This window comes from Aethalodelphis obliquidens, unplaced genomic scaffold, assembly GCF_003676395.1.
Source record: "Aethalodelphis obliquidens isolate GAN/ISIS:26980383/991018 unplaced genomic scaffold, ASM367639v1 scaffold70, whole genome shotgun sequence".
Classification (NCBI taxonomy): Eukaryota; Metazoa; Chordata; class Mammalia; order Artiodactyla; family Delphinidae; genus Aethalodelphis; species Aethalodelphis obliquidens.
Window position 1 is genome coordinate 7688577 of NW_020838014.1, and position 25402 is coordinate 7713978.

The 25402-nt window shown below is 41.3% G+C and overlaps 1 protein-coding gene across 2 annotated transcripts in view; it reads right to left on the reverse strand.

The window, feature by feature from the left end:
- Window positions 1–25402, reverse strand: part of NOTCH2 (notch receptor 2) — a 179681-nt gene that overhangs the window by 39894 nt on the left and 114385 nt on the right. For both annotated transcript variants that reach the window (XM_027090961.1, XM_027090963.1), the window contains exons 6-15: window positions 21569–21802; window positions 20069–20224; window positions 19341–19529; window positions 18286–18399; window positions 17365–17478; window positions 15445–15678; window positions 11412–11522; window positions 4448–4640; window positions 2947–3092; window positions 1263–1376 (exon numbers count right to left, since the gene is read on the reverse strand). In XM_027090961.1, coding sequence (XP_026946762.1) covers window positions 1263–1376; window positions 2947–3092; window positions 4448–4640; window positions 11412–11522; window positions 15445–15678; window positions 17365–17478; window positions 18286–18399; window positions 19341–19529; window positions 20069–20224; window positions 21569–21802 — 1605 coding nt within the window. The remainder of the gene's footprint in view (window positions 1–1262; window positions 1377–2946; window positions 3093–4447; window positions 4641–11411; window positions 11523–15444; window positions 15679–17364; window positions 17479–18285; window positions 18400–19340; window positions 19530–20068; window positions 20225–21568; window positions 21803–25402) is intronic.

The following is a 25402-nucleotide window of genomic DNA, read 5'->3' on the forward strand; positions in this document are numbered from 1 at the left end:
GCAGGTGGGCCCGGCCCTCGTGCCTCCCCGGCTCGGCTGCGGCGGCGGCGTGTGCGCCGAAAAGAGAGAGAAGAAAAAAAGCAGGGGCCGGCGAACCAAAAAAAAAAAAAAAAAAAAAAAAAATAGACTGTCCGTCTGGGGATAGCTAGGGATCTCCGATAACTGATTTTATCAGTCAGGCTGGCTAAATGCACTTTCCCTGCATGAATGTTTCTTCTAAAGAGGTGACAAAGATAACAATGTAGTATCAAGTCTTTCAGGTAACAGCGGCATGCTTCTGGCCACTCTGCCACTCCAAACAGCCTAGAGTCACTAGCAACAGCTATAATGAACAGCCTACGGCTCCAGGGGAGTAAGAACTCAGCCATGCTCCTGCCTGCATGCTATGCACTGGAGAAACATGCAAAGTCACTGTTCATGTTTCTGTTTTGTTCCCCACAGATGAAGAAAATGGCTGACGAAGAGGTAAACGAGCTACACAAATACAACCAATCACAAGATGGCAGTAATGAGGCAGAAGACTGCAAAGAAACGTCCAGGCACACTCCTGTAATACCACCCGAAACAAAGAACACCTGATGTGCAATGAAGTCACACCCATGTCTTGCGTGTGTGTGATCACCATCCCAGGGGTCGTACCTCTCTGAATAAGATGCAGTGGCAATGAACGTGAGGAGAAGAATGACAAGAGGACAAGCTTTGGATTCAGAGAGACTTAGGGGCAAATCCTAGATCTACCACTTACCTATGTGACCTTCAGCAAGTAACCTCTCTTTGCCTCAGCTTCCACATGTATAAAATGGTGATAGGAACTTCTAAATACTTTGTAGAATTATTGTGAGCACTAGATCAAATAATCCCGAGTATGTCAAGTGTCCGGCACATAGTAAATGACCAATAACTGGTAGTTGTTGTGTTACCAAAACTCAGACTAAGAGCACAGGCCATAGAGACTCTGGGTCCATTCAAATAATGACTAAACCATCAGCTATGTGTCAATTCCAGCCATATATAATTTTTAAAAATTTTCAAACCCTAAAAAATAAAGGCAGCAAATGAGTTTCCCCACCACGTGCATCTAGAGAGGCCACAGTGTTTTCTCAGAGCTGAAGACCCAGTCAGTGAGGGCAGGAAGGGTGACGAGGGAGTGATTCCTCAGAGCGGCATCAATGCCCCACAGATCCCGTCTCTGAGACTCAGAGGTTTGGAATGACAAGGCAAGACCAAGCAACCCTTCTGGTCCTTGCACTTGCAGGACTCACCTGTGTATGGCAGCACACAGTGGCAGGTATAACCACTTATATCATCAAAGCAGGTTCCTTGGTTCAGACACGGATTCGAAGCACATTCATCAATATTCACCAGACAGTTATAGCCTGTAGACAGAAAAGGGGAAAAACCAAAGACAGTGAAACTTCGTTAGCCTCCTCATTACCTCATTTACTAAGCAATCCTCTCAGTGGTAAACGTTAAACACCTCAGAAACTGCATTAACTTCTTCAGGCCACTGGAACACCTGTTCATTCATTTCAGTGTCAAGTCCCTGACACAGTCAGCAAAAAGTGCTTAATCCATCAAAAAATGAATGGAAGAACAGTATATTCTAATAGCTTGAAAGTCTAATGCACCTCCAAACGTAAGTAATTTCTCCATTATGGACCATGAAGTTCATTAGGGTGAAGACCTACTGCTATATCTAAATAGAAGCTCTTTCTATACAGAGTATCTGGTCAGGGATTAAAAACAGCCTGTAAGTTATCAAGGGATAAAATATTCAAATACTTAATCAAAGCCTGTGATTTATGCCCACTCTTTCAAATGCACAGTCTCTACCATCGATGTGGTAGGGCTTCCGGAAGTCACAAAGCTGTTTCCCCTGATCCAAGACACGAAATCTACTCCCACTATGAAAAAGAGAAAAGTAAGGAAGCATCCATGGGGACACGACTGTACTAAATGCCACACGCCTTTGTCCCTTCAGTAGGGCCTGACACAGAGCCTTAAGACTGAGGAACTACAGCACTGTACAAAAGAAAATGATGGTCTAGGAGTACAGAGGTCTGGGTTCAAACTGTACTCTGCTACTCGACAGCCGTACAACTCTGGACTTTACGTTTTGATTTTTATTTTGTTGATCAGCAAGTCTCAATGAGACAAAGAAATAAACGTGTTTTTAAATCTATAAGTTTCTTTGCAGATGTAATATATCTGAATGTCAGAAAATTACTGACTAAAATGGGGTCTCAGAAAATTTTCAAGTAATCCAAGTGACACTGAAACATACTGATGTATTAGAGTAGCCTGGCACAATTCTGAGTGGTGAAATCAGTGACTACATGGATAGCGAAGTACAAATGTGAATGATTTACCCACAGGGTTCTCTCTCTTGAGTATCTAAGACAAAAGCAACGGGAGAAATACAACAGAGACAACTCAAAACGTGATTTTACACAATACCCACTATTATGCATTTTTCCAGAAGGCCATAGGTGACTAGGTATCATCTAAGAATATCTTAATGTGTAAGAGAATTTGTTGGAAAGGTTTTAAATACATGGATTCTTCCATGATATTATTGCTACAATTACAGTAAAACAAAATTTTCATTCTACTACCAATATCTCTTGCGAATTAACATAGAATCAAGCCTACACTGGAGCTTACAATTAGAACACCTGTCCAAAGTTGTGTAAGTGGAGTTCTAGTTGCTCACCTTAAATGGTACTGTTTCAATAACTCACCTCTCTGCTAGTCTGCAAATAGAATCCATGTATAAATCTATCTATGTTTTTATTCCCCAACTGCCCTATAAATATTAAGTACTCAAATTATATTTGCTGTATGAGTGAGAAGGAAAAAAGGGAAAGGAAGAAGTGAGTCAAGCCATATGCACCAACAGAAAGGCAGAGAGAGAAGGGAGATAAAAATAGGCACTTTTGCTTTCACCTTTAAAGCCCTTCTTGCAAGTGCACCTGTATCCATTCACCAGATTGTCACAAGTTCCTCCGTTCTGGCATGGATTAGAAAGACATTCATTTCTGTCCACTTCACAGTTGATGCCAACCCAGCCTGCATCACAGAGGCACTTGTATCTGAAAGAAGACAGAGTTATTTACTGTTGGGGGATGAATGTACAATTGAGTCATAGTTGAAATACACCATTCTGAAAAACTGAAGGACCAAGGAACTCTTGGGTAAGCTAATCTCATTTCTGATCCTCTATGGACCTATACTTGGGTCACCATGTGAATCATGTGGGCCCATCTGGAGTATTCAGTAAACACACCTTCCTGGCCCACAAAGATGCTAGAGAAACTAAGTAAGTATAGTGAGTTTTCATATGTAAACAGTGGTTGGTACAACAAATCAGGACAATCTGAAAGACACGTTAACACAGATAAATCTGCAGTTTCTTTTCTTCTATATAAACTAAAAGTAACGCAAGCCTTAGGATCACTTGTTTCTGGTATAAAACAGACACCCAGGAAGTAGTGTAGTTATCAGAGACACTAAGCCACTCTGAAGAGCTCCTGGGATGTCTGACTTCTGAGACATGCTTTGCTCTGACCTGAATCCCTGCCCCCAGAAAGCACTGAGGGTACTGAGCAGGAAAAGGAACAAAAATGAAGGTATTTGAAATATATGCACATTGTTCACAATCTGAACATCATTAGCACTTAGAATGCGGTATCAGGAGATAAAAGCCTCCTAGTCTGGAGATCCTTTAAAAAAAAGTAGGTGGGTTGGGATTCTTTGCAGGCTGCTATACTCTGAAACAGGAATACTGAGTTAATTCATCTTGGAAATAACTTGATTTCCTGTTTACCTCTTAATACACTCTTCGTTCTTTCACCTGTCGTAAGCATGGCAAATGGTAATGCCCAGAGTCCTGTCCTCTGGCAAGCACAGCAAGAGTACACGACTATCTCATGGAACCTAACATCACACTTTGTGATTCTAGAAAATTACTTACCAACACATTACACAACTCTCAGGGGCTTGCAAACTGTGAACATTTCATCAGGGCCATGTCTAAAGTTAGCTGAGACTAGATCTACTTCAGTGGCACCCACTGGTACCATGATAGAACAGAGTTGGGCTTTTTTTTTAAGCAGGGGGGAAAATCAAATAGAACATCCCTCAGAACTCAATCTTGCAATGAGTACTAAAAGTGCAATTGCCAAAGACTCATAAAATTACCCTGGATTCCTCCCATGTGCTGACTACCCACATGAGGAAAGAGACATTCCTCCTTATTTTCCACCTACTCAGTCACAGAAGGTAGAGAAGAAGTGGCGATTTGGTAGACTATGCCGCAGACTACCGAAATCTTCAGCGAGGTCTCAGCTCAAGTCCTAACTGACTTCTACAGGGTATGGCCAATACTAAAACTCAACTGGCTTGACACAAGTCAATAAGAAACTATTAATACATGACAGCTACTCACCCACTGAGGCCCCCAGTACAGTTTCCGTGGACACAAGGATTGCTCAGGCACTCGTTCACCTGTGAGTAGCAGCTGGGATGATGGGGCCCCTCAGGGCATATACAGCGGAAACCGTTCACATCGTTGATACATGTCGCACCCTTGCGACAGGGATTGGAGGCACACTCATCAATGTCAATGTTACATCTCTGCCCTGTAGAGAAGGGAGACAGTTTTTGTCAAATACAAAATGCTTAGGGAATAGACACAGAACTATGAGATCTATTGTGTTGATACCTTCATCTTCATAGGCTATAAGATGCCTTGGGCACCGCATGTCAAGACTTAAGGAATAAGACATCCAACGGCCCTTAGTGCCATGCAAGGAAGGGGCAAAGGGCACTGTGCTTTGATAATAAAGTTAACAAAATGCTGGAACAGTGTTGTAGTGTTTTGACATGTATTTCTTCACTCCATGTTAGAGATGGGGAAACTTTACAAGGATTCAAAAAGAGAACATCAAATGTTACCAAAGCTGGCTGCTCTTCTTGTTGCTGTTTGGAGTACTCTCCAAGAAGCTTTCCTTATCACTGCTTTCAGCTGGTTTACTGCATTCATTTTTTTCAGTTAGTCAATCTCTTACATTTCCATATATGGTAAATCTCAATTAACAGGAATGTTTCGTGAGTAGACTATTAATTTAATGATTAAACTGATTGAAAAGAAAAGCTATTTTACTTTCACTTTTAGAGTTGTATTAATCCATCTTCTGCCGCAGGAAGAAGAGTATTCTAAGCATAATTTTATTGTTCTCTGATCACTGAGAAAACCATCCAGGGTCTCTCAATCTAGACCAGTGGTTCTCAAACTTTAATGTGCAAAAAGAGTTGCTAAAAGTACTTGTTTTAAAAGGAGATCCTTAGAGCCCCAAAACCACATTTTATTTTTATTTTTTTTTGCGGTATGCAGGCCTCTCACTGTTGTGGCCTCTCCCGTTGCGGAGCAACAGGCTCCGGATGCGCAGGCTCAGCGGCCAGGGCTCACGGGCCCAGCCGCTCCGCGGCATGTGGGATCTTCCCGGACCGGGGCACAAACCCGTGTCCCCTGCATCGGCAGGCGGACTCTCAACCACTGTGCCACTAGGGAAGCCCCAAAACCACATTTTAAATAATGTAGGTAAAACAGAAAGACAAATACCGTATGCTAACACATATATATGGAATTTAAGAAAAAAAAATGTCATGAAGCACCTAGGGGTAAGACGGGAATAAAGACACAGACCTACTAGAGAATGGACTTGAGGATATGGGGAGGGGGAAGGGTGAGCTGTGACAAAGCGAGAGAGAGGCATGGACATATATACACTACCAAACGTAAGGTAGATAGCTAGTGGGAAGCAGCCACATAGCACAGGGAGATCAGCTCGGTGCTTTGTGACCGCCTAGAGGGATGGGATAGGGAGGGTGGGAGGGAGGGAGACGCAAGAGGGAAGAGATATGGGGATATATGTATATGTATAGCTGATTCACTTCGTTATAAAGCAGAAACTAACACACCATTGTAAAGCAATTATACCCCAATAAAGATGTTAAAAAAAATAAAGAATAAATAAATAAATAATGTAAGTGATTCAAATACTACATTTTGAGAAACTCTGATGTAGACAATTATTAGTAGTTTACCATCAAATAATAATGTAAATGTTCAGAATATATGAAACTGAACTGAATATGTTCTTCCTCTAAAACATATCCAAGACTGCACTTTGAAAAGATGCCTGCTATAACCTTCACATTTATTTCTTTAAGTGGAATAATGTATGCCAGTTACGTAAGAGTTTTGCTTTGTTAAGTTTTGAATAAATGATTTAACTGTATATTCCAAAATGATATAAAATTTTAAAATAACCCATAATTCTGTAAATGAGTGGCAACAAGCAACTGCTAGGAAGGAATTTATAAATTTCTAAGAAGCCAATTTTCTGATTTAGATAAAAACAGGCATTTTCATTTAAGAAAGAGCAACCCTGCATTTAGAACAGGAAATTCCAAATGAAATAGATACACACCCCTTTAAAGTATGGGTATTAACATTTTTTCACCCTCCACTGCTCTCTAAACCATTATTGGTGGTTCTTGAGGTAAAAACCCATAATCTGGTAGTAGTTGCTATTTTCCTCTTAAGTGTTTTATTAATAACTTATTTTAAAATACTACTTTCTTAGCTTCAACCTCTGATTTTTTTTTTGGTGTTTGCCACTGGCACCAAGATAAGAGACAGAACTCTTCAACTGTAGCACTATCCTCAGCCTGCAATCCAGTGGAGAATGAGAGGAAAAAGCCTTTTCATTTTCTGTCCTTTTTTTGGGAAGAATCTTCTCAGAAGCCACTCCTCTCACATTTCCTTCATTTGCTTTTAAAAGCTCTTTGCAGAATCAATTTTCAAGTCATCTTTAGCTGAGAGGGTTGAGTGCCTCTTTGTGCAGTCTACTTGATGGACTGACAGCTGCTTCACTAGCAAGGTCCCACGCTTAAAGTAGCGTTAGAAACCCCAGCATCAGAAACACCCAGCACAAGGCTATGTGCCTTGTTGGGCTCAGTAACTACTGAATGAGAAATTAACCAATGTTTCTTATCTTGTAGGTAGGTGCCCAAAAAATTAGTATTTAATGAATGAAAGCACGGTATAGTCCAGACTCGAGAGTCTGGTGTTGGATGTCAGAAGTTCCATGTGTGATTCTGGTCATTCATTCAGCAACATTTTCTAAGTTTTCCCTCTGTGCTAGACACTGTTTTACAAAATGCTGGCTAAAAAGATAATTAGGGAGGTCCCTGCCTTCTGGGAACTCACAGTCCTAGCAGTGTGACTCACTAGCTAAGACCATGGACACATCAAGCTCTATCTTTCAGTTGCCTTATTTGTTAAATAAGAATAATAAAACTTCCCTATCTGCTTTTTTTGTTTTGTTAATTTTTAAATTAAGACATAACTGACATATAACATTGTGTAAGTTTAAGGTATACAATGTGCTAGTTTGATATATTTTATATATTTTATATATTGCAGTATGATTACCACCACAGAGTTAGCTAACACCTCTGTCACTTCACATAACTATCATTTCTTTTTGGGGTGAAAACAATTAATATCTACTCTCTTAGCAATTTTGAAGTTTATAATGCAGTACTGTTGACTATAATCACTATGCTATGCATTCTATCTCTATAACTTATTTATCTAGTTGCAAATTTGTACCCTTAAACAGTATCTCCCCAATCCCCTACCCCCCAGTCCAGACCCCGGTAAACACCATTCTACTCTCTGGTTTTATGAGTTTGGCTTTTTTATATTCTGCACATAAGAGATATCATATAGTATTTGTCTTTCTCTGTCTGACTTATCTCACTTAACATAATGTCCTCAAATTCCATTCATGTCGCAAATGTCAGGATTTCCTTCTCTCTCACGGCTGAATGATATCGCATTGTATATACACAAGATATCTTCTTTATCCGTTCATCCACTGATTTACACTTAAGTTGTTTCGCTATCTTGGCTACTGTGAATAATGTTGCTATGAACACGAGTGTGCAGATACCGCTTCGAAATAAGTTCCTTCAGATATATACTCAAGTGTGGGATTCCTGGATCATAGGATAATTCAATTTTTAATTTTTTGATAACTGCCATATTGTTTTTCCATAATAACTGTACCATTTTACATTTCCATCAACAGTGTATAAGAATTCCCTTTTTTCCACATCCTTGCCAACACTTGTTCTCTCTTATCTTTTTGAGAACAGCCATTCTTTCAGGTGTGACGTGATTATCTCACTATGGTTTTTTCATTTCCCTGATGATTAGTGATGTTGAGCATCTTTTCATGTACCTGTTGGCCATCTGTATGTCTTCTTTGGAAACAGAAGGTCCTTTCCCCTTTCTTCCCCCTGATTCTAAACATTTGTTTTCCTTCATCATTTATACATTTTTTGAATGTTTCTGATGAATGCAGTCTGGGTTCCGGATCACACTCTAAATCTTTTTAAAGGCATGATCTCATTTTCTACCACCTTTGCCACACTCAGTGCTCCTCACTCCCCTTGTGCTTAGCAGCGTGCCTGTTCAGGATATGCCATTATTCGCTTGACTACGGGCTGGAGAACCAAAAGCAACTGCACGTTCAACATTTATAAATTTATAAACATTTACACACCTTACTCCTGATTAGAAAATACTGTAAGAGATTTAGAGAGAGACAAGACTGTAAACCTCGTATCTACTTTTTAAATTGTATTTTGGTGATTTTATATAGTTGTATAATGACATTGTAATGAGGATTAGCTCTATTGGTAGCTACTCATGATTAGCCTTTCAAATACTATTTGAAAAACACTAGGGTTTGGTAGATTGTAAAGCTTTCAGAACCTCACCTGTTTCAGATGATACTGGATTTCAAAATACAAATCATGATTTGCAAGTTAAAAATACAATCAGTCTGTGGCTAAATCATGTAACTCTGAGAATTAGAGTGAACATTGCCAATGTCCTCTATCTGGAAATTACTGGGTATTTTCCAATAGTATTTTCCAAAACTGGGTATAGCTACTCCTGACTAATGTGTTTTCATTTTTAATTGAGGTATAATTGACATAGAACATTATATTAGTTTCAGGTGTACAACATAATGATTTGATATTTGCATATATTGAAAAATGATCATCACAATTAGTCTAGTTAACATCTGTCACCATACATAGTTACAGAATTCTTTTTCTTGTTATTTGCCCAATTTTTAATTGGATTATTTGCTTCTTTACTATTGAGTTGTATGAGTTCTTTGTACATTTTGGATATTAACCCCTTATCAGATATATTGTTTGCATATATTTTCTCCCACTCTGTAAGTTGCCTTTTCAACTTATTGTTTCCTTTGCTGTGCAGAAGCTCATTAGCTTAATGTAGTCCCACTTGTTTATTTTAGTTTTTGTTACCTGTGCTTTTGGTTTCATACCCAACCTATGTACTTTCATGGACTGTTATAAGAAATCAGCAAAATAGTGGACATCAAGGTGAAACTGAAAAGTAGTTTATAAAACTGGGAAGTATTCTATAGAAGTACCACATGATTTCTTACTTTTCCTATTGAATCATTTAGTATAAAGAGGTCTGCAGAGAACAGAGAATTTAGTCTTAGAAAAAAAAACCTCCCTTAAATCTGCTCAAGCTGTTATTAAAATTGTAATTAAAAAATAGTAGTATTAAAATAAAACAAAGGCAAGACTAAAACACCTCATATTTACAAGTCATGAGTATATATCACAGTTGTCTCTGATATTTTCAGCAACTGACTTAAAAAAACAAATAGGAAAAACAGCTGTAGAAAACTGTTCCAAGAACAGGGTACCACCCAGTAACCAAAACATTCCATTTCTTGGTTATGCAGTTTCATGCTACACCTTAAGTTTATTTTAGAATATTTTTAGCCTATGTCCTCCCTCTTTGACCTTCCTGATTTGCTAAATGTTAAAAAGAGAGAACATATGATTCACTGACATTTCCAAAAAATTTAAGATGAGTCTGAGGCTTACATATGTAAAAAGAAACCACAGCAGGGACCTACTTAGGCTGTCCAGTGAAGTGGGAATGAGTATGGACTCTAGAGTAGGACCCCCTGGGGTGGAATGCTGGCCGCAGTGCACTAGTACTGTTACTTAAGCTCTCTTGAGCTCTGGGTTTCTCATCAATACTGCAGAAATAATAATAGCAGTGACAATTCAATGAGGTTAGGCACTTAATTTAATGCCTAGCTCAAAATAAGGCCTTGAAAAATGCATATGTCATTCTACCTAGCAGGAATTTTTGTGTATTCAGTTGGCTGTCACTTAATGTTGGAGTAACACGTTTCAGAACACAGAAGTACGTCTGGCTATACCAGCAGTGCTGGGCACTAGATATAAGAGGTTTCATCACACCTGTCTTCTGAGTTATCTTCCACTGAGCAGATATTACGGTGACCCATGTGGGCCATAAGCATTCCTCTCTCATGTCCACAATCACACCAAGCAGTGCAAAGGCTTGTGAAGTACAGAGAGGGGTAAGTTTCTGGCAAGCAAGAGGTATCTCTTCACTTGGCTCTGATGGCCTTTTGACATCATAGTTTAAAGAACTCCATGGGAAGTTTCTCACATTGGTTGCAAATGAACACATGGTATTTATTAAATGGTAACATCATATGTAAGTGCCTGCTTCTATGTGGCACTGTCTAGAGAGAATGCGACAGGCACATTATATGCTCTCTGATGGTGCCATTAACAAACGGATGTGTCAGTAAAAGCCTTCAGTAGAGGCTCAGTAACCTCTAGCACGTTTTCATCAGGAGTGTAATCTTATTAGCAACGAAAGAGGTCAAAGAGAAGATGCATGTGAGTTTGTGTGTGTGCACACATGGTGTGTGTATAAATGTTCTAGCTGCTTATAATTTAGGAAGAATTATAACCAATTTTATCTTAGTCACTTACCTTCTTCCTCCTAGAGAGAAAAAAAACCTCTCTGTGCTAGCCAAAAATAGTTTGATCCTCCCAAGTTTTGGCCTTACCCAACAATCCCCCATAAGAGGAAGTAGTCAGAAGAAAGCATTTAGTGTTTTCATAGAATTTTACCTTGGCCATGCCTTTACAGAAGGTATTCACTAAGTGCAGAAAAATAAGGGTGGCTTTGAAAGCTATATAATTCAAGTCTGAAAAGAAATTCTTTTCAGGTAGTTATAAACACATGGCCTAAAAACCCGAACTAATGAAAAGTTTCATGTTACAGTTTAGGGAAGCCCTGTAAGTAGAAAACTGGGCCAGAGAAGCACAGAATCAAACTTCTAACTTTCCAAGAGACAAAGAAATAGGAAATATTTGAAAAGTACTTTTTCTTTAGATGCCCTTTTCCCAAAGTGATGGGGCTGAAGGAGGAGGCACCCAACAAAAAGGAGCGTTACCTGTGAATCCTGGCGAGCAGACGCAGCTGTAACGATTAACGCCATCCATACAGACCCCATGGACACAAGGGCTACTTGCACAGTCATCAAAATTGATCTCACAGTTAACACCTGCAGAGATGAAAGCAAAGAGAAACCACGCAATATCAGCACAGAAAATACCAATGATCTCTGCTTGTGGTGCTAGGTGTTAAGGAATCTAAAGAGTATCCAGCCAACCCTGGATGCAGGAAAGGAGCAGTTCTCAAAGTGCAGTCCTCCAGGCCCCATCGGGGCATCACGAGGTCAAAATGATTATATTAACCATACTAAGCCACTATTCGTTGTTTTCATTGTGTTGGAATTTGCACTAATGATGCAAAAGCAATGGGGGCAGGACTGCCGGCATCTTAACAGGAATCAAGGCAGTGGCACCAAATTGTACTAGTGGTCTTTTTATTCTTCACCTCCATGTACTCGGTTAACACAAAACAAAAAGATAGCTTCACTTAAGAATGACTTTGGTCAAGCTGTCAAAATTCTTAACTTTATAATTTGATTATACCTTGACCCTTGAGTATACCTCTACTGTTCTGTGTGATGAAATGGAAAATATACATAAAGCAATTCTGTGGCATGCCAACCTTCAGAGCTGTCTCCAGGAAAAGCAGTTGTGTGATTGTTTGAGTACTGAACTGAAACAGTTGCTTTGTTCAAAGAATCCCATTTTAATTGAAAGAACAACTGACGGACAAACCAGGGCTATTCAGACTTAAGTATGTAGCAAACATTAAGTGAGAGAAATAAACCTGCCATTTCAAGGAAAACAACTGTGACAGTACTGTGCTCCAAAGATAAAATTTAAGCTTTCACATGAAAATTAGAATTTTGGAACTTGTATCTACTACTACAAGCTTGATACTGACTGTCCCTATGATGGGCTAAAGTTCAGGATAAAGAGTCTGGTAACTTCGTTCTGGGGTATGCCGCCTTCCTCCTGGTCTGTTCCTCAGATGAATGGTAGAGTCTGGCTCTATTTAGGAAGGTTTAATTGTAGATATGGGTAACTAAATGGTAGAGATACACCAATCATTATTGTTACCATTATTCTCTAAAACTACTCATGACATTTCATTATTTATTTAACATGAATTTAGTGATGTGGTTGGGTATCATAGTAGAAGAATATCTTGGTAGTTTAAAAAGTCTAAAAATAAAGCCTGATAGTTAGGATATAAACTAATAAACGAAACTTCCACAACAAAATGCCATAGTTTTTATTCACTCACACTTTATATTAATATTTATTGATAATAATTACTATATTAACAATCTGTTGAGTCATTATCATGAGCCAAGTACTCTGCCTCCTACATTCCATAACTTTATTCTCCTCACTCCACTGGCAAATCAAGCTGTGTTACACCCATTTTATCATGAACTTGCACAATTGCGTCAGCACAGTTAGGACGTGAACCCAGCTCTCTGGATTCCATACACTTCACCATACCATACTGGTCATTCTGTGATTGATGAGGCTATACTGCCCTACTGGCCACAGATGAGGCAAGGCTTCAATATTCTTTGATTACAAATGGATACCTTTAGGAGATGTGTCTAGCCCTTGTTTGACAACCCCCGTTTACTCGCAATGGACCAAGGCAGGCCCCAAACAGCCATGGAGGTCCAATGTGACTCTGCCCCCAAATCCATGTTTCATTCTAGCAGGAAGAGACACCCAGCTCAAGCTGGGCCAATGAGATTATCTCACTGAGACATTGTAACATGAACTGTGTGACCTATGGTCTGCATGTGGCCCTTACTTCCTGCTCATCCCCCCAAAGCCACATTGTTCAATTCTCACTTGGCATCTGTAAGATACTTCTGTGTGCTTTCACAAAATTCTTTCTGCTTGTCTGTTTTGTAGTTGTTGTTTGCTTGTTTGTTGATGATTCTTTTAGCTAGTCAAGGTGGTTTCTGTGACTTGAAACCCAAAAAAACTCACTGAAGATCACAGGTATCAAAAGCATCAAAAGTGATTCTGGGTAGTGTATTGCACTTTAAGTACTTACTGAGTGAGAAACCACAATTATAACCAGCAAGTTGTAAAGCATCCCTCTATCCACACACGCATCCAAACTCCAACCTACCAACTCAGACTATATTATGAATGGGTTGTGGATTCTTATTCTAGAACTCGAGAGTCTATTCATAATGATGGATTGAATGAATCCTTTCACCCAGGCTCCTGGTACATGCCAGGTCTTTCTCCACCCATTACAGGCCAAGATCTCTTTATGTTGCCTGCATCTCTTTGCTTTAATACTCCAAACAGCCACAGGAATGGATCTGGCCGTTTTCTGAGAGAACCAGGGCCTTCCCTCTCTATGCTGCCTGCACACCACTGTTATTCACTGCTTGCCTTTCTCACTGACAGCTACTTTCACCTTGACTTCTCTCTCCTCCCCAGGGAACACACCTGACCCAACCTGGCATTATTATATAATCCCAGAGAAAACAAAGTGCTTGCCAGCCCACCACTCACCCAGGTGTCCAGTACATTTGTTGTAACGGGAACAACAGCAAAGCCTAAAACAGCCCCACCATTCTAAAGGCATCCATTCAATCGCTTGTAAATCTCTCAAATTTCTTTCCGTACTACAATTTCTCATGTCGGGGGACCAGCCCGGAAGCAAATTGCTTTTGGAAGGTTTCACAAAGATCTATTCAGCTCTTTTACTGAGTTATCTAAACGTGGGGAGGGGGAAGGCATTTTCAACTGGGAAGGCATGGGATGTTTCTCATATGCTTGAGCAACTCAAAAAGGACTTTGTTTTCAAACTTGGCATGTACGGGTTCCTGGATGAAGACCAGGCCTTTGACAAGTTTGAAGAAATGGATTTGGAAATAACAAGATGAAATGAGGGCAGCTAACCTCCTCCCCCACCTCTGCCCCCTACATAGGCCATTTTCCTTAAATGGAAAATGAGTTCTCAATAAATCACTCCTCGTATTGGCAGGTTCCCTTCTAACAAAGGCACACACTAGTTAATCTTCCACTAATACATTTTCCTTTGATCGGAGACACAGAACTTCTCTGTCCATTAACCACAGTTGTGACCATAATTATTCCTCGAATAAATAAAACAGGATCTACTGAAACCTGTGAAATGCTGCTGCCTGAGAAAACAATTCAACATCTCCCCAGCAAGGAGCAGCATGCCCTCACGACTAACGAACAGTCATTCAACTGGAGTCAGGAAACAGCAAGGAACTTGGGATGGGAAATGGCAGCTCTGCATTCTAACTGACAATGGAACGTGTTGCAAAGTCTCTCCTCTCCTTTAGATTCCCCGCCCCCCAGATGGCCAAGGCCCACCAGAGAAAAATACCAGGAGAAAAGTGTCACATTAAAAATACTGGACTCTGGGCTTCCCTGGTGGCGCAGTGGTTGAGAGTCCGCCTGCCGATGCAGGGGACGCGGGTTTGTGCCCCGGCCCGGGAAGATCCCACATGCCGCAAAGTGGCTGGGCCCGTGAGCCCTGGCCACTGGGCCTGCGCGTCTGGAGCCTGTGCTCCGCAACGGGAGAGGCCGCGGCAGTGAGAGGCCCGCGTACCGCAAAAAAAAAAAAAAAATACTGGACTCTGAAACAGAGGAAAAACTATTGGAAGAACTGGAGGCAGGGAGGGAGGACCAACTTCATTAATCTGATTGAGGTGGAGGTTAAAGAAACAAAGACGATCAAATCAAGCCACAAAGGCAAGATGGCTTTCAATTTTAAATAATAATTTCAATTTTTTGAAGTGGTGTGCCTCCTTTTAATGAAAAGCACATACATAAAGCCATCAGCTTTGCAAAGCTATTGTCTCTCATTCCTCTACTGGCGAGAGCCATCTGCCTCTGAGACACTTCTGGCCATGGCTCTGGCTGAGCTTCTCAGAATCAAGACTCTTTTTTAGGTATCTACGCATATGCTAAGAATGTCTGAGACATCTGCATAAATTGTTTCTGAAAAACAGTGAAAACTCCAAAGGAAATACGGCGTGGGCTTACCTGATGTGCCTGGCTGGCAGTTGCACTGGTAACCATTTACCAGGTCGATGCAGCGACCCTCATTCAAGCAAGGGCTGCTGTAACATTCATCTATCTGGTCGCTGCAGATGGCGCCCATGTAGCCTGGATTGCAGACGCAGGTGTAGGAATCAATCCCATCCTGACACTGGCCATGGTGGCAAGGATCGGGGTCACAGTTGTCAATGTTCTCCTCACACAACACACCAGTGAATCCTTGGAAGAAATTGTACCAAAGATGCTTAAAAACCAAGGCAGACATTGCATACCTGAACATAAATGTAGCCGGCATCCACTTATCCTACACATCCCAAGTCTTAAACAATTCATACTGCAGGCAATGAGCAGTTGGAACTGACTATTTGCATTGATTTATAAGGCAAGCCTAGAGAGTTTTGCTTAAAATAAAGTTTTTCAAGTCAAATTTGTAGAATTCAAATAGCTTTTTCTAAATAATAATTTCACTGCAGAGACGCTTTAACTGCATCTTCATTTAATATTGGACTTCAGTGGGGAATAGCTCTCAATATTTTTCCTTAATATATTTACCTCTATATTCCTTTCCTTCCAAACCCAACTGCATATACAGGTACTATATTAATGGTTTCATGTACCTTATCTTCCCAATTCTGACCTGAGAGGACAGAGAACTTTTCTCTGTTCCTCTCAACCTCCCAGGGATCTATGCATATACAGTAAGCTTTTAATAAATACTTGTTAAATAAAATGAATGAACAAGTTATGACAGTTAAAAGAAAAGGGACAAATAAAAGTTCCTTTATTCAACATTAAATCCTTTTAAAAGACTCTAGGAGGGCTCTCCTCCCGTTTAAACATGAGTTCAAGCTTTGTAAATTCTCTCCAGTGAAGGTTATTCTCCACAAGCATAATCTGGCCAGAGGAAGACAAAACCTGAAACCTCTCCAACCAGAAACAAACGTTTGTGAAAAGAGAAGAAAATTAAGTGGACCATCTGACAGGGCCCTCTCTAAGTAGGCCTAACAAGTGGTAATGTTCCAATACTACTGAAATAGTAATTCTCTGTGTTTATTGTTATGACTTAGTTTGCTTTTCTGTGATCACAAAAAAAATCATGCACATGATGCTTAAAATCCTTTAAGACTCCATCTTCTAAAAGAAGAAAAAATATCTTGAATTATATTCATAACTCCTTTCTTAAACAGTCAGATGAAAAAAGAAACTGGGAATTCATGTTTGCTACTAATTTCTAGTCCTTTTCTACACAATGATGGTCTGTGCAGAAGCAAATGTGTAATAAGGGACATTTGGCTTATTCAAATCTACTCCCAAATTAGAAATGTCGCCACAGATCAGAAATGTAGAATATTTGTAAACATTCTTTTTGACCCTAGTAGCAGAAGTCAGGAAAGAGGACCCAAACTTTCCCAGACAGGGCTCCCTCCCCCGTTCAAATACACATCCAACTCTCAAAGCATCAGTCATCTTTTATGCAGAAAACCTCTGCACTTGCACACCACTGCCCCCAGATTTCTGGGCCTTTGTTCGATCACTTGCCTCAAGAAACACAGAGACAGGTCTCCTGCTGAGAAGCCCCAGTGAAAAATAGCTTTCACCTGGAACTCTTCCCTTTTCCAAAGGAGTAGGTCAAGCCAGCTGGAAACTCACCGTTGCCAAAATCTGCCCAAGAAAGACAGGGGCACCAAATGGAAATGTCCAGGCCAGGCCACGACTGTGGTGAAGGAGGCAGGTGTTGTAGAGGAAACAGTGAGAGAGCAGCAAGAAAGAGGCTTGGAAGAAGCTCTTTCTAAACCCAGAGCAGCCCATGTTAGTGGACTGGCCTGGCAGGGCAGCTAGAAGAGGACGGTCTCCTGTTTTGTTCAGGCAGACCTACCAGGGCAATAAGAAGTGAAAAATTCTTACCTGTGGCGCACTGGCATTCATAACCATTTGGGTGATCTATACACTTTGCCCCATTCAGACATGGAGTACTGGAACAGTCGTCAATATCGATCTGGCAAACTGGCCCAGTGAAACCTGAAAAGGGTACAGCGATGACACAAGTCAAAGGGTTATCCTATGCCTTCCTTACTATGAGAATGATGCCCAAAGAGAACTGGGTTGTTATTGGCAGGGTTTATACCCATGGGTCAGCAAATGTAGAATTATTCTACCCAACAGGTAACTAGGATAACTGGGTTAGGCTCAGGGCATCAGAGGTACCTGTGTGTCTCTCTACCTTTTTCTTCCCACCACAGAGTTCACTTCTAGTTAAAGTAGGGACTGAATGGTTATAGGCAGAGCCCCCTAACAAGTGAATGTAGCTTCAGAAGAACTGGGACCTCCTCTCTAAAGAAACAAGAGAGGCTATAGACTCTGGCAGAAAATTTAGCACGTCTTCAACAACAGCTTTGGGGAGCCAAAGGAGAGACACAGCATTCTCTGCAAAGAATCGCCTTGTGCTGTTTCTGTACCCATGGGTGAAATGTCTAAAAATAATCATCTCACAGAAAGGTTTCAAGAATATGACCCACAGGAAAAAATAAAATCCTGAATAACCTAGAACTAAGGCTTCCGTGAGGTATGAACTTTCCCAAATGTACACACAGACAGAGAGGTCATGGGTCATTCAGAATAGACTTGGACTTCTGGCCACAAAGGATTTGGAAGATACACTGGCTGAAACAAATCCCCCATTTCTGTACACACACACTCCTATCCTGAAGCACTCACTTTAATGACTTCCTCATGTACAGCCCACACACGTTCTCTCCCTCCTCCCGTCCCTGTGGTCAGCCAGCTTTATGCTTTCAAAGAAAACGGGGGCAGGTGGTGGGCATTTACCAGGCGGACACAGACACTGGAAGCGATTGACTTTATCCACACACTGTCCATTGTTCACGCAAGGGTTGCTCTGACATTCATTTATCTCCAATTCACAATGCACACCTTTGAAACCTGGACAAAATGGACCACACAAGTGGCTTAGAAAAAGACAAAGGCATGTTCTAGCCAAGAAAGCACAAAGTTGCAAAGATGACTATATCCTCTATGAGTATGAACATTTCTGCAGAGGGAAAAGAGGACTCTGCTATGATTGGAAACAGTCACTGTAAGCAACAGCCAGACAGGGGAATATTCTGGGATATCCATGCCTCTGTGGAGAGGGGGAAGAGGTCACCTCCAAAGACCTTGCTAAGACCTAGCATGCCAACAAAGACCGAACCACATTCTCTGATCAGTCCAGGCTTTGCTTTCAGGACAGTGCCAGGCCCACAGGGTCCCCAGTCCCAGTTCCTAAAGACCAGCTGAGTCAGAGACGCTGTTGCTCTCAGGGTGCAAGTAAAGGTCAGGAAGGCCTGCCAAGGCTAGAGAGGCCAGCACCCTCAATCAGGCAAAGCAGCCACTGACAGCCGTCATTTTTAAGCTGGGTTTAGCGGTGCTGTCTGAGGATTCAAGCAATGGTCTCTGCAGAAGAGTTCCAGAGTATAACAAAGCATGTGTATCTCACTATGAGGTAAATGGCAAGAGCCTATACAATTATGGGTAAAATTATTTTCTATAAATGGAATGGTATGCTATTTGTAACATATCAGGGGGTAAGGAAAGCTTGCTATTTAAAGAATTTTTATGATAAATCCTTTATTAAATCAAAGTATACTTGCATTTTAAAAATCTTCTGAATTTTTCTCTCACATGTATCTGGGTTTTGACATAATGGGATTGCTTTTCATAGCTCTAAGAATTCTAAGATGGCCTTACTCCTTAAGGGTCCCCTTGGCGGGGGATTAAATGGTAACAGAGCTTATGGAATTGCCACGCTATACTGAGTGCTCTGCCTAAGAGAAGCACAGGGCAGTGCCTCCTGTCTAGATCCCACACACTGATGGCCCATGTACCTGGCATGCACAGACATGTGAAGCCTCCAATCTTATCCAGACAGGTGGCATCATTCTTGCAGGGGTCTGAATGGCACTCGTTGATGTCCATCTCGCAACGAGGCCCTGCATAGCCCTTCAGACACTCACAGTGGAAGGCACCATCTGTGTTCACACATTTTCCCGCATGCTCACAAGGATTGCTATTGGCTGGAAGACACAAGCACCAATCACCAGGATCAGAGCACTTGATGGGGCTTCCACAAACATGGACTACAGAAGTGGGTCAGATTATTAGCATTAGGGCCACGTCTTTAATAATCGGGTTCTCAATTTCCTATTTTCTTCTAATCAATCAATCAATAAGCAAGTAAGTAAATAAATAAACAAGATGAAGGAAGGAAGGAGGGAGGGAGGGAGGGAGGGAAGGAAGGGAGGAAGGGAGGAAATAAGGAAAGAAAGACAAATCAGGACAACCTCAACTCTTGTGAGTCTCTACTGTTCTTATGCCCAAACTGTCACTAAGGTAGGGCTTTATGTTAAGAGTCAAGTACAAACCTTCTATATATTTCAGTTCCCAGAATAGAATATATGGTTACACTGAAAGGTTAGCTGTGAACAGTGGGCATGTAACAGGTGAGATCCGAGGTTTGGGTGAAACATGCTCGTAGAGTAAAATGCGCTTCAGCTTAAATGCTTGCTGAGCTCGACAGACACCATGAGGAATCGGAAAGGTTCTGTGTACTCACCCATGGCACACTCATCCACATCTTCTGTACAGTCACCCCCTTTGTAGCCTTGTGGACAGGTGCAAATATACTGCCCGTTCAGAGGGTTGGTGTCACACAGTGCCCCCTTGTGGCAGGGGTTGCTGATGCATGCATCGTCCAGATGACATAAGAGACCTATCACAGGGTGGGGTAAGGAGAAGACAGAGAAAATGTCCCTTACTTGGGGAACAGTTTTCTCTTTCATGGAGGAGGGAAAACCTTATGACTGGCACATCAAAATCCAATATGAAGATTTAGAGGCAATTTCCTGACCCAATCTTAGGGACATGCTGCAGGCAGCAGCAAAGCAAGGAGCTTCTGCAGACAACCCTGATAGCCTGACCCTGAGCCCTTAGCTGGACCCCTCCCCAAGGGTAGATAAAGTGAGGCCATAAAGTGAGATGGTTAGATGATGGAGACAGGAAAAGGGAGATATACTTCCCATTGTGCTGTCATGTTTAGTTAACAAATAAAAATAGAGGACTCCCAGTTCAATTTGAATTTCAGAGAAACAACAAATAATTATTTACTATATGTCCCAAACAATACATACATCCTATATTTTATTAGGCAACCTACTTTCTTTCCCAAGATCATGCTACCTGATCATCTTGGGGCCACCTGCATTTCACGAGCCTCAGAAGAAAAAACCAGCTGAACGTCATCAGCCTATACTCGGGCAGCTTTTTAATAGTGTCAACATTCCTGGCTCAAGTGCCCTCAGGACTCTGAAGATATTACTAGGCCCCATGTTCTGCAGAGTTCACATGGGAACTGGATTTTCCAGTCTGAAATTAGCTTAAGAAGAGGTGACTAAGGCTTCTTCTACAAAGCTGGAGGTGGGGCTTTCGGAAAGGCATAGATATAAGAACATTTCAAAACTGCTAGGCACCAAGTTCTCTCACTAAGCAATCTCCTTCCATCACATTCCTCCCTTCACTGCTCTATTCCTAGAACCAGAAGCTGTTAAACTGAAAGGCTAGAGCAAGGTTAACTTTGCAGTCGGTAAAAACCTTCCCTTAGAGGACAATATGGAGAGCTGGAATGCACTTGTTTCCCTCTTGCCAGCTTTTTCTGAGTAAATGGATTATTTCTTCTTAAAATTAACTGCCTACATCCATTTGTGAGTAATTTTGTCTTAATTTCTGAGAAATTCATCTTAATTTCGGAGTTGCCTTTCAGCTTAAAATCTTAAGGAGGGCTATAGATGTTCCCAAGGCAATAGTTGCTAACTTTCATTTTGGAGGGATGAAAAACTGAGGTACACAGAGTTGAGAGCCAAAAGTCCTAAGGAAGAAAACTAATTTCACAGCACTTTGGCTAATTACATTTCCAGAAGAACAGCTTTGAGAGGCATGTTCCTACAGATGGAAATTAAAAGGACATACCCCAAAAGGGAAGAAAGAGAAGGAGGCAGAAATCCCGACGGCTCACCAGCCCTTTCCCTCATTTCCAGCTCTGTTCTTCCGCTGGCCTTACCTGCCTTTCCTTCTGGGCACATGCAAGAGAAGGAGGCCACACGATCAATGCAGGTGGAGCCTGGAGTGCAGGAGGCGAAGGCGCAGTCATCAATGTTCTCACTGCAGTCATCTCCACTCCAGCCATTAACACACACACAGCCATAGCCCCCATTGCGGTTGGTACAGGTGCCCCCGTTCTGACAGGCATTGGGTTGCAGCAGGCACTCATCCACATCCTCTGTGCAGAACTGTCCTTTGGGGGGGAAAGCGCCTTTGATTAGGGTTCTTAAGTCTCAGAGGATTAGTACCATACCAGCCCCGACACACTCTTCACCCTCATGTGACCTGCCTGAAATTGAGGCAAAATTAACTCACAGCAGACCAGGTCCTCACATGAATTTTAAGGCCACCTTGAGACATCCATATAGTTATTCCAGGCAAATAATTTACAGAATGCAAGTTGCCATCCCTAGAAACTCTGACACCATGAAATCTAGCCAACCTATCAAAGAGAAAATTGAGTCTTCTAAGATCCTTAAATCTGATTTGGTTAAATCCCTGGGACAATGAATACATAAGTGAGAAGAGCAAGGAGAGAAGAGTCTAAGAGATGAGTAAGGACAAGAATAATGAGAAGCAACCTAAAAATCAAAGCTTTAGGGCTACTGTTCTATATCTTGACCGTATCAATGTCAATATCCTGTTTATGATGCTGGATAGTAGTTCTGCAGGGCGATGTTACCATTGGGGAAGACTTGGTTAAGGGTAAACAGTATCCCTCTGTTAATTCTTACAACTTTGTGTGAAACTATAATTATCTCAAAATAAAAGGTTTAATTAAAAATAACAGTAGGGTTTCCCTGGTGGCGCAGTGGTTGGGAGTCCACCTGCCGATGCAGGGGACACGGGTTCGTGCCCCGGTCCGGGAGGATCCCACATGCCGCAGAGCGGCTGGGCCCGTGAGCCATGGCCGCTGAGCCTGCGCGTCCGGAGCCTGTGCTCCGCAACGGGAGAGGCCACAACAGTGAGAGGCCCGCGTACCGCAGAAAAAAAAAAAAAAAGAAAGAAATAATAATTAAAAAATAATAATAATAATGGTAAGGGCAAGCAAGGGTAGAGAGAAGAAATTAAGGAACTAAGGACAATAAGAGCCACGTGAATATGTGAATATGAATGTGTGAATGTATGAATATGTGAATATGAATGTGAAAGGCAAAGCCAAGATGATGAGACTGGAGCAAATACTGGATTAGTGGAATAAGATGTGGGAAGCTGACCTAATGTAGTAGAAGATGGAAAAGGATTAGTTTGTTCTGCCTAAAAAAGCAAACTGAAGGATGATAATAAGACCACTTCTGAATGGACTGCAGGTCACTATGAGAGCAAGGATGGGGGACTATGGCAAAGGCTCTTAGGCCCAGTGACAATCGACTTATAAGCAAGGAAGTTGTGATTAGCAAGCATTTAGTGCCAGGCCACCTGAGTTGTAAAACAAACTGATGAATCTTTCTTATCAGAGGTCTTTTAATACCAGTTTAGGGAGCTACCAAAGGGAATGAATATTCAGGTCATATGAATTCTCTAAAACAGAACATGACAAGTGGCTAAAACCCAAAAAACCTCAAGGTGTCCTTAATTCTTTCTCTGTAAAAAAACTCACTGGATAACTCAAAAAGGCACTCTGATGAAGAGGCCTCTTAATGACAAAGCACAGGACTTTTATACTCAGAAAATGCCAAGGCTATACCTAGTCCCCAGACAACAATTCAACTTGGCTCAAGTATTTCCAGAGTCTGCAAAGTGCCCAACTGTGTAGCCATCACTGCTAACAGAAGCTAGCTGTGTCTGATCCAACCTAACTGACAACCTATTCTTTACTCCTATCTAACCTATACATCCATTATTATAGAACCAACATCATTCTATTGCACTTCTTTGATCGCACAGCAATCTCCCATCACTTGGCTGCAGGCAACCTCAGTTCAGGGATATTTTTTGTATTCCCAGCTAAGATTCCTCTACCTAAGATGGCAGAATGGGTGTGTGGGCATCTCTGGAACTCTGCGCTCAGGACCCTCTTCTGTGCTGCTCTCCTCACCCCACTTCATCCACATAATTCTTGAAGGAGCCGCCATGTCTTTACATGATCATGCATATGCCTTCCTGGTCACAGCTGACTGATCCAGGGTGGGCATCTTATACAAACTGTCACTGTGTCTCTTTTCCAAACTTTTGGACTAGAGACCCTCTACCACATGGACCAAAAGAATAACATGACCAGTCTACACACAAAATGATAACAGTGAATCAGAAGTACACAAGAAAAGAAAAATAGAATCTGGGGGCATTCAAGTTACTGGTTCCAATTGTTCCCAAAGACCGACTCTTCATAAGTCCATTCAAGAGCACAGCCATTCTGAGAGATGTCCCTTCCAACAGGTTTCCCTAATTTCAGATGGGGATCTGTCAATTGCAACCTGCAGTATTAACTAATACAAAGTGAGTGAGCGAGTGAGTGAGTGCAGGAGCAATCACTTCCCCAGGGGAGACGATGTCATTTAGTATAGAAAGCTTTGCTCCCCTACTTTACTGGCAGAAATGCTACCTCAGATTAAAGACAGGTGTGTAATTAAGATGCAGGTGGGATTTAGAAATGAAAACATAACCAAGAAGCAGGTGAAGAGTTTCTGTAACCTGGAAATTACCGAGAGTCTTGTCTCTTACACTTATGACTCAAGTACCATGCTATCGTCAAACCAAACTGACTTGCTGAATGTGAGAAATTTGGATGTTATTTTTCTTTCTTATTGGCTCTGTGATAATTCTGAGTATGAGACACTATGATTTTAAAACATCTCATATGTATTTCATATGCATTATAATACCCAGACACTTAAATATTGTAGTAAGACAGACTAGGTTAATGAAACAATGCTTGGAATGAAAGTTTTGTTCTCTTGGGAAAGGAAACCAAGAGTCACTGATTGCGTACTATGAAGCAGGCATTGTGCTTGAGTTGTCACAATCATTATCTCATTTATAGTTAAGGAAACGGGCTCAGAGAAGTAAAATAACTTGCCCGTTGTGAGGCAGGGAGAGCTGGGATTTAAACTAGAGCTGCTGACTCTTAAAATCGTAGCAAAGACTTGAGGTGTGAATCTCACCATATCAAAACAATCTCTGTGCATCTCAGTCTTCCCAAGCACACAAAGGCATGGGGAAGGAGACAGGACAGGAAAGGTGAAGATTAAAATCATGACTCGCACCATCAAATTACTGGGGAAAATTATGTCCAAAAAATCAAATGTATTTTTTGAGTACAGTTGACTGTTTTTCTAATGAGGGTGATTTTTGAAGGTTAGATGCCTTCATCAAATACCTTAGGTGTTTGGTGTTAGATACTGTTAGAGAAATCAAATCTACAGAGTCAGGAGAATACTGGCTTATAAATAATCTTTTCTAGAATGGATCATTTTTCTCTAAGGTTCAGGCACATTTCTCCAGAACAAAACCCTTCCCAGGCATATTTATGCCAGAATCTTTTCCTCATTCCAATTCTAGCAACCAGTCATTACATTCAGAATATAAAAACAGTAACCAGGGTGCCACTAAATTGCTTGTTCCAAAATTCCCAGTGGAAAGTCTGCCAACATACTGTACTTCCTTCATGTCACCACCCCTCTTGGCAAAGGAGGAAACCAATGCAGAAGCCTAAAAATAAGAAACGTGAGGCTCAGAAAGGTTAGGTAACCACCAACCCCACCATCCCCACCCAGAGTCATACACTGGTAAGTCAGAGCACTATCATTCAAACTCAGATCAATTTGACTCCAAAACTACTGTTCTTTCTACT